The following is a 19,340-nucleotide window of genomic DNA, read 5'->3' as shown; positions in this document are numbered from 1 at the left end:
AAAGGGGAAAATTAATAATCTTTTTTCTCAAAGTAATGATAAGCCTGTGAGTTGGATGTAGAAAAGTCAGAATCAATATTGATGTTTTTTTATTTTAAAGAAAATTCAGATTGAACATAGTAAAAAACTGTAAATTATAGTGTCCGTCCAAAAATTCTTTTTTATTTATAGTGAAAACCAGGGGCGGACTTGGACTAAAATTCAGCCCTGGAAACTGACCCAGTCCGGCCACATGAAATGTCAAGTGTTTGAAATCCACTGTTTATTATTTAAAGTTTTACGTCAGATTCACTCCTTTTTTCCTCTCTTTACACAGCTCCAGTTTGGGCATTGGCCTGTCATCAGATATCAATTTTAGTTGCTGCTGTAGCGGAAGTTTAGTAAAATTATTTTTGATGAAATACTCCAAATCTCCACCCTCCATAATTGCGCTTGCTTCAGTTGATTGGTACTTTTTAAGGGCGGTGATCACATTTACAGTACGAACTGAAGTTGATGCGATTTGATTGGATTGTGAGGCCTGACGTGAGCCTCATCTGATTGGTCAATCCCTAGATTTTTTTTACCAAGGGAAGCCAATTTCGGCTGGTGCAATCTACTGTTTCACCATAACATCTAGAGGGGCGCAGTTTCACTCTTTGTAAAATACTCAATGAGAATGGGGGAGAGATGGGCCGGCAGAATAATTACCGAAACTAAACTAAAGTGTTTTTATTTATTTATTAAAATGATAACTACAATCCAAAAAAATAGGGGAAGCCTGGCTTCCCTTGGCCTCCAGGAGAAAAACGCCACTGATTTCAAGGGAAAATTCTCACCCGCCTCTTGCTCTTGCCCTGCACGTGTGCCAGTTGAGCTGGTTCTTCCACCAGCTCAACTCTGTCCCTCATCATGAACGCAGGAGGCTGGCTGTATATCTGAACTCGCCCCCTCATCATTCTCTTCATCATCTTGCACTTGTTCTATGCAGCTGATGATAGATTGGCGCTGCTGCCAAAAGGGTCTATCAATTTGCGACATTTATATGCTTCACCTGCGTGTGACTTCACCTTTTTTTCTCTTGCCTTCTCGGCCCCACCTTTTTCTTTTTCTTTTCTATGATTTTTATCCATGTTTTTTCATTCTCCCTGTCTGCCGCGGCGTCTAATCCTTTCTCTTCGCGTGGCCGGTCTTTTTTCTTCTTCGTGTGTGATTATTTGACAGATAAGAACCACACAACTGCATTAGCGGCACCTGTCGCCCTCTGTCGGCCGTCAGCGGCACTTAAATGATGACGTTAAACAATTTCTCTCTCTGACATCTGGAAATGGAAAAGCAGGTTTATTGCTTATGGATTATCAGAAATCATTTCAAAGGGACACAGACACATTGGATTAACCTATGGATTAACTTCAGCAGAGTTTTTATCGTTGTAATGCCATTGAAGACCACTTTTAGTAATATGAAGTAATAAGGGTGTTATGAGTGAGTTTCTGTGCAAAAAGCCGTTAGCATTTTTTCGCTCGTGGCTAATTCATAGTCTCAGCACTAGTTTTGTGGGTTTAAAAAAAAAAAAAGATCCTTTAGCTGAGATTCTTCCCGCGACATGGATATAAAACATTCATAGTTTATTGAATATTAAGATGCCCTCAGACGCTGTTTCCTGCATATGACGCGTTTTCCCCCCCGGTATCGGGGGTGCGGTGTAGAAAAGATGTTTTGCCTTTACAAATGGTGCACTCCGCTTTATCACTGCCTGGGTTTGGGTTGATGCAAATGCTGCTGCGTTTGGCAACATTTCCATCCAAAAAATACGTCGTCAGTGGCGGCCGGCCCATAGGGGCGCTAGGGGTGCCCCCCCCCCTCTTCCCACATGTTTGATTGACATTCAAAATGAATGAATAAGATAAAGGTAAATATTATATAGTTGGTATCAGTAAAATGTATAATCTAAAATAAAATCTCGTTTAAAATGGTGTTACATGTTTCCTGCCTGGCCGCAGCCTGTATCATTATCCTCTCTCGTCTGGGCGCTAAGAAAGGAGCCCTCACTCAGCCCCAGCAGCATCCAACACATTGCTGACTGTTGCTATCTGTAAACTACGCCGCCGAAACATAATTTCAGCCAACCAGCGTTGTCAGATCTGATGCTCAAAGGGCGGCAATTGCAGCGCCCGAGAGTTGGTTATGGCTAGAAAGGATCCGTCTTGTGTAAAACTCTCGCGAGAGTTTGCGAGTCACATGGCTGAATGTTTACGTTTGACAGGCAGCCTTTCAGTTACGATCGTTAACATCAGTGGGCCACAGCAAATTATGGTGAGAAGCTAAACTATCTATTAATTATGTCAATTACAGGGAGTGTGATTGTAACTGTGTGTGTGACTAGCTGGATGCAAACAGGTAAACACTGTCTTTTGTTTCCCATACTTGCTCTTCAAACAGCCGGGGACAGATACTATGTGCCCGTGATAAATAAACACACACAAACATATTATTGTATATAATTGAGTTTTGACAGCAACCATCAAACTAGATTTGTTGCCTTAATGGTCTATTTTCTAATATTTCTCTGTTTCTGAACCACGTCTGTGTCTGCATATAATGTTTGTAATTAGTCTCCTGATTATAAATGGGAATTCAATCAATTGAGTGTTCCCAAAGAACCAGTGTTCTGCAGTTTGTGTGGGCCTACTGTACTGTTGCACAGTTTACTGTAGAAACTATGTCCAGGACAAGGTATTTGGAAGTTTTGGAAGATTCATAGCTAACCACACTGAATATTATGGCGGTATTGATCAGTCTTCTCATATCTCTAACATCAGAAGCAGTCATAATTTAAGGGGTCCTTTCTCAAAATGTTCCCTGTGTGGTTTATTCACCATTACAATAGCCCCACCTAAAATTATTTCCACCAGCCGACCCCTGGTCGTCTACCTGTCCTGTACCACTTGTTATGACTTCTCTCTCTCTCGCGTATTCCGTTAAGACCGACGCCATCTCACTCCTCGTGCTGAAACCTACCAATCAAAGTAGGGGCGGGTCTTCACAAAATACGTTTGGGGAACAAAATCAAGCTTTATAAAAGGCGAGTGGATTTTGGCAGGCAGTGAGTGCGGACCAACGATTGAACGATAAAAAGAACGGCTCTCACCAAGTACGACTCGGTTCCCCTCGTACGTACTAGGGGTTTCACCAACTAATCGACTAGTCGACTAGTCGACTACCTTTACCACTAGTCGGCGCTGTAGGCCCTAGTTGACTAGTCGTGGAAAAAAATGGAGGTAAACGAGGTGCTGCAAAATGCTACAAAACACGTCCGACATTCTTATGTATGGCAGTACTTCAACGAAGATTTAACCAACTCCACAGTGAAGTGTCAGTTGTGTACAGCTGTACTGAAGTACAATACAAATGCATCTGCTATGCGCAACCATCTGAAGATGAGACACCCGCTGCCGACAGCTAGCACTAGCAGTAATGCTAGCACCAGTGAGCAACGGACCGGCGTCAGCACTGAACAGAGGCAAACGAACAGCAAGAAAACACGGGTCAACAGTGATGCGGATGATGAGCTACGGGATTACTGCCAGCGGACACCGCATATCCCCACAATGGATAATCCACTGGAGTGGTGGGCAGAAAACGTGCACCGCTTCCCCCGTGTCTTATTGGCTGACAGGTACCTATCCTGTGACAATGTTTAAACTGTCATTCAGACTCAGAGTTATTCAATATGATGGACATAACAAAAATGTTTCTTAAAAAAAACGAATAAAGAAGACAATTCTCAAGGGGTGGAGAATATGCTACAGTGCAAGTACTTCTGGCTCTCTGTGTTTCATTCAAGCTCTGTGTGTGTGGGACAATAGCGCATTTAGTGTGATTGAGCGAGCGAGAGAGAGAGAGAGAGGGAGAGAGAGAGAGAGAGAGAGAGAGAGAGAGCGCACCGGTGCCAGCAGGGACCGTGTTGTTAGCTTCTGGTTAGCTAGCTGCCTGCACTAATGGATATAAGAAGCTGTTTCCACAACAAGCTGGAGGAGAGTCCTCTCAGACTGAGAGACTTAGGTGAGCTAAAGCAGTGTTTTTCAAAGTGGGGGCCCCGACCCCCCGGGGGGGAGTCAGGGGGGTCACGCAAAGTTTGGGGGAAAGGGGAATCTTTTTTCTTTTTTTAAAGTTACATTTTTTTGTTGTTGATGTTATTAATAACTGCATATCTATCAATCTATGTGTCCTTTGATGTCAATCTTTTAACATTTTTTATTTATTCATATATATATATTTTTTTTTTATTCACACGACCGCCCTTCAAGCCAATCAGAATTGAGCTGCCGCTACTGAGAGTGAAACTGAGTATCTGCTCAGCTTTTGGAGCAAGTGAGAGCTAGTAAATATTTCGCTCTGCAGCTGGATGAGAGCACGGATGTAGCAAATATTGTTGTTTATATATATGAATATAAATATGTTTATTGTTAATATTACTGTTGCATATTATAATATTATTAAGGCATAAGTTAATTTCAAAAATGCTAAAAATATATGTTAATTGTTCATATTACTGTTCAAAATTATCTAATATTATAAAGACAGAAATCACTTTAAAAATGCTTTAAAAATATGTTTACTGTTTAATATTGTTTTAAGAATGTTTATAACAGAAAACACAATGAATGTAATGAATGACAAACAAAAGATAAATACACAAAATGTTTAGAACAATAACTGATTATTAATTATGAATACAAATATATATTAAGAAAATGTATTAAGCTGTATGATTAATGTGTCATATTTCCCATCATAATGTACTCATCATTTAAAAAAAAAAATGCAACAGGGGGGTCCCCGCCAGAGGATAATGCTATATGGGGGTCCTTGGCATGGCAAAGTTTGGGCACCCCTGAGCTAAAGGACTCTCTGAGTGTTTAGATAGTTAACTTTAGTCTAAGTTATCTCAGTGGGTCTCAAACGGTTTGGTCACAAATTATGTAACAGATTATTTCCGAGGCACACCTTCATATGATCATTATAGTTGTAAAAAAAAAAAAGAGAATAACTGAAAAACAGTTACGAAATACTATATGACAGTAAAACAAGAATACAGTTTAAAAGGGGAGTGATTTGTAAAATATCCATAAAGAACACCTATATGCAGTGAGCTGACTATCGAGCCTTCATTGTAACAGTCATGGGTGTACTGTGTATGAGCGTGTGGGGAGTGTTGCAGTAGAAAATTCCACTGTAGCGCCCGGTACCCTAATGGGAAACCCTACATGTTTGAGTACCCTCTATGAAACGTCAAGCTACCCCCAAAATAAAATCTCTCGCACCGCCACTGTTATCAATATAGCCTTTTTTCTAACCCAAACATCGACAGTAATCGGTTGGATGTTTATATATTTTTGTAAAATTTAATTTAATTTTGTAAGCTCAGCAGTCTTTACTTTTATTTAAATGATCAGGCATTTGCAAACATGTTCAGACATAGTGCTGTAATGGCGATCTGTGTGAAGGCTATAAAGCTACGCCAGAGGTGATAACACAAGTATTTATTCTCCTATTTAGTTCCAAGTAACGCAATTGTCTTTATCTAAACTCGGTTTTTGTAGCGCTATCTTTTATAAAGTTTGGATTTGAGACTGTAGCTACTAATCATAACATATCGCCGATCCAATGATCTGTAAGCTACGTGCTACGCCGATGCTAATGGCACTGATATGATTCACAAGTATTTAGTATCCTTTAAAATCATATTGAGTCAATTATAATAACAAACGTAATCTGGTAAGTGCCGGTTTGTTTTTGCTGCGACATATGTAAAAGCTTTTGTGATTTCAGACTGCAATAATAATAAAATATCGACGATCCAACGATCTGTAAGCTACGTGCTACCATACTTGCCAACCCTCCCAATTTTCGCGGGAGACTCCCGATTTCATTGCACTCTCCCGGTTTCCTCCCGGGGTCATATTTCTCCTGCATTTCTCCAGATTTCTGACAAAATCTGATTTACTCACGACTGTTTCCACTCGGACTTTAATACAGCTACACCATTGTTTGGTTTCCATGGCAGCGCGTCTCTTTAGTAGTGCGAGCAACTGAAATTCTGAGAGGGTGTTCAGCATGGTGAGGAAGATAGAATCGACAACTCTATCCTCTGCTCACTCCTTTCGAGCCCACACATATGCTCCATGGTGCCACAGGCCGCAATTACAACTACTATAAGTATGTTAATGTTAATCTAACAGCTCCGACGATCCACTAGCTACGCCGATGCTAATGACACTGATATGATTCACAAGTATTTAGTATCCTATTAAAATCATATTGAGTAAATTATAATAACAAATGTAATCTTCTATAGGTAAGTGCCAGGTTTTTTTCTCAATGCAATTACAAGACATAAAACACATTTTAAAATGTGACACCATGACATTCTCTATGTAATGACACACAAGACTGTTCCTAGTAAAATAAAATAAAGAGTCTTAAAATGCCTTCCTTAAAATGACTTCATTTGGTAGTAATGTCAGCTTGAAGTCGACCGGACTGAGAGCACTTCCCTTTTTACATCAACAAATACAACGTCAATCATGTTTTATTGCTTTAATTTTTACAAGACCCCTGAAGAGATGTATAAAAAGTTTCCCAAATATAACTTGTCTACTCGTTTAATAACATAAAAACATTTCATCATAACCGCCAATAGTTATACATAGAGAGAGTCAGGCATGGCGGTGTAACAGATCATCTGGATCTAGAAAAAAGGATCTGTAAAATGTAATTTAAAAAATAAAGAAAATACAATGTGCAAGAGTTAGGGGTTATATCAAGTAAAGATAAGTGGTAGAATGTAAACAAGTACACTTTATATTGCATGATAGTACTTCATTTAACCTTTTGAGTTATGCTACGTCGAAGCAGTTGACAGCTAAAGTTACTTCCAAAATGTGGATTTTGCATACAAAACATGAAATCCATCTGTGTGGTTGCAAGCTAACTGCTAACATTAGCTTATTATGTCTGTCTGATAATTCTAAGATCCTGTTCAGGAGGATTTAAAAGTGAGTGAACTGGTCTTTATAAGATCTCCTACTCTAAACAATAAACAGTCCTTGTTATAATGATTGATGGAAACACAGATTAAAGTAGTTTCAAGTTAAAAAATTGTTTTTTTCGGATGCTATTCTGCTCCTGCTAATGTTAGCTTAGCTAGTGTGTCTGTTAGCTTAAGGTACACATGTCTGATAACAGAAATTCTTCATTCAGTTAAAATGTATAGTTAGAAACGAACAAGATATAAAAAGTGTAACTTCAAAAATGTACCTGAAAACTGGAAGAGAGTCAATTTATGACAGCTAGCAGGAGACGACGGGTTATTGGCTAATGGTGACACAAGCCGAAAAAATCGTTATGACATCATAAAGTGGCCAAAATCTGATCAGCTCATTTTCAGACAGGTTTTATATAAATGGATCAGGACAAAAAGAGAGAGAATCTTTGTTCCTGAAACTTTCATAATCTCTTTACACAGGTGATGCCCAGGCCAATACCCTAGATTTAAACCCTTTCGTAGTGTCATGAAATATCATGTACACCTGAACTGATATTTACATGGAGTGGTGCATTTTAACTTTTAGTGCACCGGTAACTATTCACTTCATAAAACTACAACTGCTTCTTCACAGGAGAGATAATCAGCGGATGGGAGTTTTTCTCATTTTGTTTAGGATGTGGACTGAAATATGGAAGAATCACATCGCTGAACATGCACTCAGTAAACGTGTAGATGTGAGATTGAGCCACCACATCGTAGAAGGAAACCATACGTTCCTCGTAATCCACAAACACTCCGACCTTTTCAGGTTTCTCTTTCAGGGGGAGGCTGACTGGTGGTACTGTCAGGGCTGCGTACTTTTTGTCTTCGTAATGCACGACTACCCAGTAACCGTTCTCCAAGTTCACAGAGAGTTTCCCCTTGCGAATTGCATTGCGTCGTGCCACACCCAGGTCCCACCCCGACTTGTTGGTGACCTCCACCTCCCAGTATGACTTCCCAGAAGTCAACCTGTTGAGCCCCAGGATGCTGCCGAACATGTCGAACCTCTGCGGATCATCGGGTACTTTTTGGTCATTTCCTCCATCTCTAACTGTCTTTCCATCGGGGGAAAGCACAAGGCACTGGTGGGCTGTGGCTGGGTCCAGCTTTACATCCACTGTGGTTGAGGAGATAAATAGAAATAGGGTCATCATGCACTTCAAATGGATGACACAAAGTACATGCTAATGCTTTTAATTTTAACTTGTCATATTCAAGTATAACTACTTCATAAAGAAAGCAAATATTATGGAGTCTTGAGAGGTTTGAGAAGAATAGAGCTTTAAAATGTATAACTTCCACAATATTGATCTACAAGTAGGACCAAATCTTTTTTTAAGGTCCCAGCTTGTTCATTGTCCCACCAACAAAACACACAGGTTACATTTTTTAAGAAAATGCCTCTAGTGACTAAGTGGAGAGTTATGTGATCAAAATGTCCAACTGCAAGACTGCAAAGAGTTTGTTTGTGGAAAATGTTTTTACCAAAAAAGGAGGGGTATGCTCAGTGGGTCAGACATGAAATGCACTCAACAAACAAATGCTGATGAAACTGAATTCAACCATTTAACAAATCTGCTGCAAGGTGCCAATGGAGGCAACACCTGAGCCTGATCCTTTTATGCAATCACTCAGGTTTGTGTCCTCACTGGAAATTGTGTCAACAGGTGGGAGATAACCAGAGTTATGCTGAGAGAACTTTCTTAAGATTTCACAAACAAAAAACGAATCCAATAAAAATATAAACCTGGTCACTCAATAAAATACATATACAAATATATACGTTTAAATACATATTTAACGATACATTTCTTCATTTAGGCCAGGATAATCAGTTTATTCCATTACATTTTGAAGTCAAAAAGGCTTTTCTATGGAGGTTTGTTCACAAATGGGTCATTGTTTTATCCATGCAATATCCTCAATAAACATCTGTACACATTTCATTATACATTTGTGTGGAGAAAGTCCATCCTTTTTGTGTATCAAGACAATATAATGTACAGTATAGTGGTCAAGGGTGGGGTAAGTTGACAGTTGCAAATGTCCTATTCATTTTTAAATTAACAAATATCTTTGTCTTGAAGGAATTTCAATCACTTAAAGTAGGTTGAGGACATGTTTCTGCCACATAGAGTACATTTCCTCACAGTATTTTTATTGTGAAAGATACTTTTTTCTTTGCAAATAATAATGTTTATCCTTATTTGATTTGTTTCTTGTAGTTTCATTTATTTCGGTTGGTAAAATCTTTGGGGAGCACCCCCTGAATGACGCTGATTATCTCCCACCAGTTGACCATATTACCCAACGAGGAAGCAGCCCTAAATGATTGCATTAAAGGATCAGGCTCAGGTCTTGTCTCTTTATCTGAAGGAGACCTGACCATTTACTTTTTTTGTTGCCATGCACAAGCCATGTAATCTTTTTTTTCTGTGAGTGCCTGGAGGTGTTTTCTTTCAAACCATGACCAGGTTTCATTGTTTAATTACTGACATTTTCTCTTAATATTCTGGGTCACACACCTGCAAATGTGGGAATCCTCTTGAGTTCTGTGGGAAGATAAATGTTGTTACTATGATTTAAAAACATTATATGCAATAGGCAATGGATAGCTTTTTGCTTTAAATGTAACGCATGCAGAATAAGAAACACATCTTCATTCAGATTGGTTCCCTATGAGTCCTGTTTTATTATTTGCGAAACACAAAGAAAGCAATGGTGCTTGAGTTTTCGTGTTTAACGTCAAGAACATACCAACAGAAGAGAGTTTTTCCAGTTCCTGGTGAATTTGTTCCATCATGCTCGATATTGTAGCTCTCAGTGACCCAAAGGAGAATGAAGTGTCAACAGTGACATTTTTCCAATCTCGAGATTCAACCAGGCCTGTTTTAGGAAGACCCTGCGGGATAAATGTCACATTCTCAGTATAAACCTTTTATTGTCCCCTGGATCTGGGTATTGTCCTCGCATACTGACATCAAGCATTATAGAGGCCAAATGACTCGTTTAATGATAGAAAAATGCCAAAAGCTTGGATTTATTACCTGCAAGTCGGCATTTTTGTCCAACTCATCAATGGTCTTCCTGATTTTGTCAATTTCATTCTGGAGCTTCTTGACCAGATGTAGTCCTTCTCTACTCACTCTCTTTCTCCTAAAATAACATATAGTAACAATAGGCAGTTTCATTTATTGATGACCTTAACATTGGTGCAGTTAATGTCATAAATCACTGCGATATTTACTGAGCCACCCACCTCTCCTCCAGAGGTTGAAGGGCCTCCTGCCGAGAGTCCTCCACGACTTTCATCACCTCTGAGAAAACGCTGTTGATCTCCAGCCATTCGGCATCCAAGCCGCCCTGAAAAGAGTAACGGATGATGAGGATATTGAAAAAAACCTTATTTAAAGGAGAAAATGTAAATAATCTGCTCCGGCTCACCTTGCAGGCTTTTATAGATGATGTGACTTCAGAAATCTTCTGTTCTCTTGTCTGAATTTTCTGCTGTAAATCAGCCCTTATCATGTCTTGCCTCATCTTGAGTAAAGACACAAAGTACTTTTATTAGAATGCCATATATGGTCAATACAAGCTGAGGGGAGCATAACTTCCATTTAAACCCATCCGAAGCTCATGGGAGAATACCTTAAAGGTCCCATGTCATGCTTTTCTGGTTATTACCCGTCCCCTTGTGTGTTATGAAGGTTTTTATGCATGTAAACGGTCCGCAGAGTCAAAACCCTCAAAGTACACCCTGTAGCGAGTAAAACTCTAAAACAGAAAATACCTCCCCAAAACGCCTTGTTGGTGAAACGTCATCATGACGTCATCGTCATTTGATTCTTCCGGGTACGTGCTTTCTAAATGGGCCAATCCGTTGAGCCGTTACGTTACGTCCGTGGAGCCGTTACGTTAAGCCCCCGCTGAATGGTCCAAATTGACCAATCCACACACTCAGTGCAGGCAGCCCTGCTGATTTCTGCTCCGTGCTGCAGGCTGATAACAGACAGTTGGGATCGCGCGAAATTCTCTCTGCAGACCCATTCTCACAGCGTTTATCAACCTATAAACCTTTTTCTTACTCAATATCAAGCCACACTTATTGTTTTTATTTCGGCTGTGACTTTGTGTGTGTTCAGGTTGAGTTTGGCTGTGTTTGGCTGTGTATCGCTAAATAAGGAAATCACGGAGGGGGGGGGGGGGGGAGCTGCATCGAGCCGTTTAGTGGAGAAAGTGAATACTGCTGAATACACATACTTTACAGAGATGCTGTATGCGAAACCAATGTGAGTTTGGAAAATTGCACAATATTTTTCTATTTTAGTATACCTCAACAATGGAATTATGATCAGTGGAAATGGCCATGACACCTCTCCTTTAACACAACAAATATGCACCTGCTGGTGGCACTCGAAGATGGGAACTGGGAAACACCCATGGCCCAAGAATATAACATCTAGTGACCAGAAATGTCTTCAATAGCAATTTGGCCAATGTATATTGTAGATGTTTAAAAACTGTACCAGCAATCCTTGATATCACGGTAAGAAAATTGATGACTATGCTAAATTATTTAAACAGGTATTCTTTCAAATGGCCAGTAGGGGGTGACAACAAAGGCTTTAAAAACAAATGTGTTTGTATGGAAACCTATGAGTTTGAAACAATTTAATAATTACTGGTGTAAACATTTAGCTAACACGTTTACGGTGTCAGTGTTAGTCTTCTGTGCTACTGAGCAGCTTTCATATGAACACACGGCTCCAACACTGACTACTTTCACTTCTTATATACCAGATATGGATAGCATTACAGGACTGTCTCAGAAAATTAGAATATTGTGATAAAGTTCTTTATTTTCTGTAATGCAATTAAAAAAACAAAAATGTCATACATTCTGGATTCATTACAAATCAACTGAAATATTGCAAGCCTTTTATTATTTTAATATTGCTGATTATGGCATACAGCTTAAGAAAACTCAAAAATCCTATCTCAAAAAATTAGAATAGTTCCTCAGACCAAGTAAAAAAAAAAGATTTATAACAGCAAAACACAATCAAACATTTGAAAATGTCCATTAATGCACTCAGTACTTGGTTGGGAATCCTTTTGCACGGATTACTGCATCAATGCGGCGTGGCATGGAGGCAATCAGCCTGTGGCATTGCTGAGGTGTTATGGATGCCCAGGATGCTTCAATAGCGGCCTTTAGCTCATTAGCATTGTTGGGTCTGGTGTCTTTCAGCTTCTTCTTCACAATACCCCACATATTCTCTATGGGGTTCAGGTCAGGGGAATTTGCAGGCCAATCGAGGACAGTAATGCCATGGTCAGTACACCAGTTACTGGTGGTTTTGGCACTGTGGGCAGGTGCCAGATCATGCTGGAAAATGAATTCCTCATCTCCATAGAGCTTTTCAGCAGACGGAAGCATGTAGTGCTCTAAAATCTCTTGGTACACAGCTGCATTTACTCTGGGCTTGATGAAACACAGTGGACCAACACCAGCAGCTGACATGGCTCCCCAAACCATCGCTGACTGTGGGAACTTCACACTGGATTTCAAGCAACTTGGATTTTGCTCCTCTCCAGCCTTTCTCCAGACTCTGGCGCCTTGACTTCCAAATGAAATACAAAACTTGCTTTCGTCTGAAAAGAGGACTTTGGACCACTGTGCAACTGTCCAGTGCTTCTTTTCCTTAGCCCAAGTCAGACGCCTCTTCCGTTGTCTTGAGTTCAGAAGTGGCTTGACCATGGGAATACGGCTATTGTAGCCCATTTCCCGGACACGTCTGTGAACAGTGACTTTTGATACCTGGACTCCAGCTTCAGTCCACTGTCTTTGAAGCTCCCCCAAATTCTGGAAGCGACTCTTCTTCACAATGCTGTTAAGGCTGCGGTCATCTCTCTTGGTTGTGCAGCGTTTCCTGCCACATTTCCCCCTTCCAACAGACTTTTTGTGGATGTGCTTTGAAACTGCACTCTGTGAACAGCTTGCTCTTTGAGAAATTTCTTTTTGTGTCTTACCCTCCTGATGGAGGGTGTCAATGACGGTCCTCTGGACAGCAGTCAGATCAGCAGTCTTCCCCATACTTGTGATTTAGTTTACTGAACCAAGCTGAGTGTTTTTCAAGGCTCAGGAAACCCTTGCAGGTGTTTCGAGTTAATTAGACGATTCAAGTGATTCGTTGAACACCCTACTAGTATACTTTTTCATGATATTCTAATATTTAGAGATAGGATATTTGAGTTTTCTTAAGCTGTATGCCATAATCAGCCATATTAAAATAATAAAAGGCTTGCAATATTTCAGTTGATTTGTAATGAATCCAGAATGTATGACATTTTTGTTTTTTTAATTGCATTACAGAAAATAAAGAACTTTATCACAATATTCTAATTTTCTGAGACAGTCCTGTACATCAAAAGTTCGACCAAAGGCTGTAGGATTCTTCCTGTGGGCACCGTGGATATCAGTACCACATTTCATGGAGCTTCATTTGAGAGTAGTTGAAATATTTAAAGGTCCCCTATCATACTGTTTTTCATCAATATATTAAAGGTCTCAGATATATACATCATAAGGTGGCCAACATCTGACAGGTTTTTATGTAAATGGTTGGTTATGTATAAACGACAGGAAGAAGTGGATTTTGCCTAATAGATGACCTTTAAGACCAGACCATAGTGGTGAATCTACACACCTAACAATAGGCAAACATTTCACACTGCTAGTTTTATCTAATTAAACATATACTTTAAAGTTAAGTACCTTTTGTAGTTTCTGAGCCTCCCTCTCTTTCTCCATCTCCTTCTCCCTCTCCCTCTCTCTCTCCTTTAATTGGAAGGCTGTTTCCTGAGCTGTGGTTGTTGGAAGTTCCCAGTCCAACTGCCCCACCTAAAGGAAGAAGGCACTTAGTGCAAGCTAGACCCAAAGACAGTATACATTTCAGGCTGCAATAGATCTATAAAAGAAGCCACATTTAAAAGACATGAGACCGGTTGTACCTGCTGTGCACCGGTGGAGAAATCAAGCGCTCTACGAACGTTGTTGCTGTTTTGATGAGTTTTACTGAGATGGGGGGGAGTTTCAAACACTGTATAGAAAAAAAAGTTGATAAGGATCAAACAAGCTGCTTTTAATCTTATCTATATATAGTTAGTTACATTTCTAAAGGAATCAGTTAAAAACAGTACTTGATTTGTTTGTGTTCGTCACTGTGACATCTTTAACTTGAATCGTTGGGCTGCCATATATCTGTGAAAAGGGCATCAGCGAAGGCTATTGGAGAAAAATGGAAGATGAGACTTTAAGGGTTAAACTTAACAAAGCTTTGCTAACATTTCATGCCTGTTTGTACAGAAATGTGTTGTACCTGTGCACCACTGGAGAGATTGAATGCTTGATGAGTTTTGTCAGTGTTTGTGGTGTTTTGAAGAGAGTTTTGCTGAGTTTTCATAACTGTAGACATTGTGGAAAGAGGATGGGTTAGGGTTAAACACTCCTGCATTGTGTTAATTCAGTTAGAAATATCCTATAATGATGATGCATATGATTTGTTTGTGGCCTTACCTGGGACTTCTGCTGCTGCAGGAATGGTTGGGGTACCAAACATCTGTGGCATTGGGAGAATTGAAGGCTGTCAGAGGAAAATGGGAAATATGATTATATCTATATAGCTTTTCTAACTTTTTCTGTAAAAAAATAAAAAAGTTTTTTGACACTTGAACCTGTTTAACAAGAAAGTATTGTACCTGTGCACCACTGGAGAAAGTCAAAGCTTGACGAGTTACGCCAGAGTTTGTGGCTGTTTGCTGGAAGTTCTGCTGAGCTGTAACAACTGTAGGAAAAGAGGATGAGTCACTGTTGAATACAGCTGCATTTTGTCAAATAAAGTTACAAATATACAAAATTGGTAATGCATACATGATGTGTTTGTGTCATTGACTGTGATTCCTCCAGCTGCAGGAGTGGTTGGGGTACCAAACATCTGTGACACGGGGTATATCGAAGGCTGTCAGAGAAAAATGGAAAATAAGATTTTATGATTTGAACTGAAGCTTTTCCAACCTTTCCCAAAAAATTATAATTTAAGCGACACTTGAAACTGTTTTACAGGAATGTATTGTACCTGTGCACCAATGGAGAGATTGAATGCTTGATGAGTTTTGTCAGAGTTTGTGGTGTTTTGAGGAGAGTTTTGCTGAGTTTTCATAACTGTAGAAATTGTGGAAAGAGGATGGGTTAGGGTTAAACACTCCTGCATTGTGTTAATCCAGTTAGAAATATCCTATAATGATGATGCATATGATTTGTTTGTGGCCTTACCTGGGACTTCTGCTGCTGCAGGAATGGTTGGGGTACCAAACATCTGTGGCATTGGGAGAATTGAAGGCTGTCAGAGGAAAATGGGAAATATGATTATATCTATATAGCTTTTCTAACTTTTTCTGTAAAAAAATAAAAAAGTTTTTTGACACTTGAAACTGTTTAACAGGAAAGTATTGTACCTGTGCACCACTGGAGAAAGTCAAAGCTTGACGATTTACGCCAGAGTTTGTGGCTGTTTGCTGGAAGTTCTGCTGAGCTGTAACAACTGTAGGAAAGGAGGATGGTTTACTGTTAAAACCAGCTGCATAGCCTAACTTCCAGCTATGATAAAGTACAAAGATGAATGCATACATAATTGATTTGTGTCGTTCAGTGTGGCTTCTGCAGCTGGAGCGGCCGTCTGGGTTGTGAAGTTTGAAGCAACAGGTACATTCTGTCATGTTATAATGGGTTAGGGTTAGGGTTTCTTCCTTCAGGGATATATTTAATACATTTGATCTATATATTTTTACTTGAATATACCTTTCCCCTTGCTGAAGCAATGGAGTTATTTGGTCCGCCATCCTGTTGAGGAAATTCTTCCAGGGGACTTCCCCAAGTAATCTGTTTACTCTCTGGGAATAGATTTGTTTTGTAAATTCTGTTTTTTAAGAGCGTGAAATTGCCCTCATGCATCATTTGCAGACACTGAATGAGTACAAACATACTATTTACAAAATATAATTAGCTGTTTGTCACTCACCAAACGTTTGAGAGGGGCCAAAGATATCCTTCAGAGGCTCAAAGGTTGAAGGTCCAACGTTAGCGGCTGAATGAAGGGAACTTGTTAATCTTAACTGGTCACTCTGAGGGATACTATATCCCCTCTGTGTGCATCCCATCATCCCCTGGTGAGTCCTCAGACCCTGGTAGGTCGTAACCAGGAGGTTCTCATCTGATGTTTGGGGTATCTGTAGAAGTCACACACACACATTTAGAAAGCACTAACACATTTGTAAAAGCAACAATTTCTTCTCAATATGTTCTGTGAAACTATTGCCATGAAAATTCCTCAATTCAGTAAGACCAAGTAATTGTCTTTGTTGTATTTGTTTGATTATTTTTTTGATTATTTTTTTGATGTCGGTCTGTGGGATTTGAAGCATTTATTTCTAGAATTTAGGCAGGGAGTAGTCGCCCTCTAGGGGTACTCTAGAGTATTTTTTGTGGGGTCTTGACTACTTCCTGCTGTAAATGACACGCCGCCAGGACATAAAAAAAAGATGGAAATATTTTTTGACGGTAGAAAGTTAGTTGTCAATGTAGAGCGAATCAAGGGGCCGGTGTTGTGGAAGACTTCACAACAATAGAAACTAACATTTAAAAAAAAAATGTGTGTGTACATGTAAGTAAAGTATATTTGCTTGAATATACCTCCCAGACTGGAGTAACCCCGTTATTTGGTCCGCTGTCGTTTTGACGGGATTCTTCCACGGCATTTCTCCAGGTGAACTGTTGATGATCTGAAAAACATAATAAGAAAACCAATATTTTTCTAGAAAATACAGTTATTTCTGGAAGAAGACAACCATCCATGTTTGGGAGAGAGCTCTTAACCGTTACTGTCACTCTTCATATTTTCTACATTTGACCCTTATCTGCAGCAGTTTAATGAAAGACATCAGTTATAACAAAAAATATGTAGGACTCACCGATCTCCAGATAAGGGCAGAAGATATCTTTCAGAGGTTCTTCTATTTGGATTGACGGTCCAATGTTAGAAAACGTGTATCTTGTGAATCTGATTTGGTCACTCTCAGGGATACTCATTCCCATCGGTGTGCATCCCATCTTCCCCTGGTGAGTCCTCAGACCCTGGTAGGTGGTGACTTTGGACCATCCGCAGTAGCAAACCTGCATGCTCTTGTCTGATGTGTTGGGCATCTGTAGAGGTCACACACAGACATTAGGAGAGGACGTGCTCCACATAGAAGCAACACATGCCACCCAATATGTTCTGTGTACAGGAGGCTCAGAGGTGCATGATTGTATTCATTTTCTAATATGTATTTAAATGTCTTGGAAAATAGCATTTATTGAAAGTCTCCACCCAGTATTTCAATCTTTCTGTGTGTACAAACATATTTTGAGATTGACAATAAAGTTGACTTTGACTTTGAAGTAAGTACAGATTTCAACTTTTGTTTTGTGTTAATGCTTAATTTTTATTTGGACATTTGGAGAATAAATAAAAACCCAATTTTAAGATCTTAATGGTCACCTGATGAGTCCCCAAAAGTAATTATTGATGTGATTAAATATGTGTAGGACTGAGATTAGACAGTGATTAGTCGCCCTCTAGGGGTACTCTGCAGTACTTCGGGTTGAATTGCCTACTTCCTCCTGCTAATTAAATAGAAAAAAAACATGTAAAAGTAAACTAAAATAGCGTAGATAAAGCCTATAAGGGATAATTATCTACTAGTATGTATAATAAATGTAACCAAGCATTATGTTAAACCAGTACACAATTCAAAATGGGGTTGGATCAATTAGTGATTAAGTAAATAAATACAAATATGAATAAATAATGCAACACTTCAAGATAGAAGACATATCAAAGACAGGTTATATAATGAGAAAAACATTTGTTATTAGTCATCATATATCATTTATCTATTGAATAATTATTTCTTATATACATTTTAACTTTCGTTATCTTAAAAAATTCTACTATCTGTTTAAGATAAGTTTGAACAAACTTGGAAATAAAAAAAAAACATTTACATCTCTTTGACATCTTAAGAACAGCCCATTAAACATTTATATTTTCCACACACACCCCACTGTTTTTATTGCAGTGTTTGCACACGCCCTGAACTTGTCCACAGCATATTTGCTTTGCTATCCTGTCTCATTCAAAGTCTATTATTAGTTTGTCTGCACGGTATTCATAGAGTGTAATACAACCTAAACAGCTGTAGATGCTATGGTTCACACTGCAAAGATCAATATGTTTACATTAAAAAAGATCAGTGGCGGAAGTAACTAAGAATTGACTTAAGTAAGATTTTGAGGATGTACTTAAGTTTTTTAATTGTACTTCTACTCCTCTACCATTTTTGTTTCCATTAAATTGTTTTAATACCTTTAGCTACTTTACAGATTTGGATTAATGATGTGAAATATAATCAACTCTTAAATCAGACTTTAGTTCCACCTGGAGTAAATTCACAAGCTACCTGCAGAATACAAGTCATTAAAACTAGCTGCACCTTTACCAGCTTTGATAACACTTTAATGCATCAATAATTATAATCAAAACATATCATATATATTATTCTGAAAGGAAATCTGCATTATGAGTACTTTTACTTCAGATTGGCTGTCAAGCTGCATCTTACCTTGTCTCTCTCTCCTCGCGATCCTCTGAGTGATCTGGCTCTCTGTCTCTCCTCCTATTTGTTCATTCTGAACTGTTTCAGTTTCGTTTCTGACAAAAAACAACTACTGACGTGTTCCCTAAAATCACCCCACCTGCACACGATATCCTGTGTAACAACACCTTAAAAAAAAGAAAGAAGAGGAAACGAATCTCTTTTTCATTTCCTGTGCATCTAATAAAATAAGTGGCCTTTTGCCGTAGCAAAGAGCTAACACACAATTAATATATCTGATGTTTTTCTGAAGATATTTAAACATGCATAATGCATTAGTACCCAGAGGTGGAAGAAGAACTTAGATTATTGACATAAGTAAAAGTTAAAGTCCTCCATTCAAAATGACACTCAAGTAAATAACTATTAGCACTGAAAACTACTTTAAGTTCCAAAAGTAAAATGACTGGTTATGCAAAATGGCCATTATAAAGCACCAGATATTTTAAAATCCTTTTATTACAATTATTGATGCATTAATGTGTTCATCACCAGGGCCGGCCCTAGACTT

The 19,340-nt window shown here is 39.0% G+C and overlaps 1 protein-coding gene across 1 annotated transcript; it reads right to left on the bottom strand.

The window, feature by feature from the left end:
* Positions 1 to 6,567: 6,567 nt before the first annotated feature.
* On the bottom strand, positions 6,568 to 18,835 carry LOC307031219 (uncharacterized protein). The gene is made up of 22 exons (XM_079668127.1): positions 18,797 to 18,835; positions 17,105 to 17,336; positions 16,827 to 16,915; positions 16,156 to 16,363; positions 15,936 to 16,027; positions 15,765 to 15,846; positions 15,593 to 15,678; positions 15,411 to 15,477; positions 15,214 to 15,299; positions 15,009 to 15,096; positions 14,837 to 14,922; positions 14,655 to 14,721; positions 14,458 to 14,543; positions 14,279 to 14,363; positions 14,090 to 14,178; positions 13,854 to 13,979; positions 10,520 to 10,615; positions 10,335 to 10,438; positions 10,123 to 10,231; positions 9,833 to 9,977; positions 9,601 to 9,627; positions 6,568 to 8,192 (listed from the first exon to the last, which is right to left on the bottom strand). Exons 2-22 carry the CDS (start codon positions 17,334 to 17,336, stop codon positions 7,645 to 7,647), a joined length of 2,598 nt encoding a protein of 865 aa, XP_079524253.1. The 5' UTR covers positions 18,797 to 18,835; the 3' UTR covers positions 6,568 to 7,644.
* Positions 18,836 to 19,340: the final 505 nt, after the last annotated feature.

The sequence above is a fragment of the Notothenia rossii genome (assembly GCF_949606895.1).
Source record: "Notothenia rossii genome assembly, chromosome: 3".
Lineage (NCBI taxonomy): Eukaryota > Metazoa > Chordata > Actinopteri > Perciformes > Nototheniidae > Notothenia > Notothenia rossii.
This window is presented reverse-complemented; position numbering and strand designations above follow the sequence as displayed.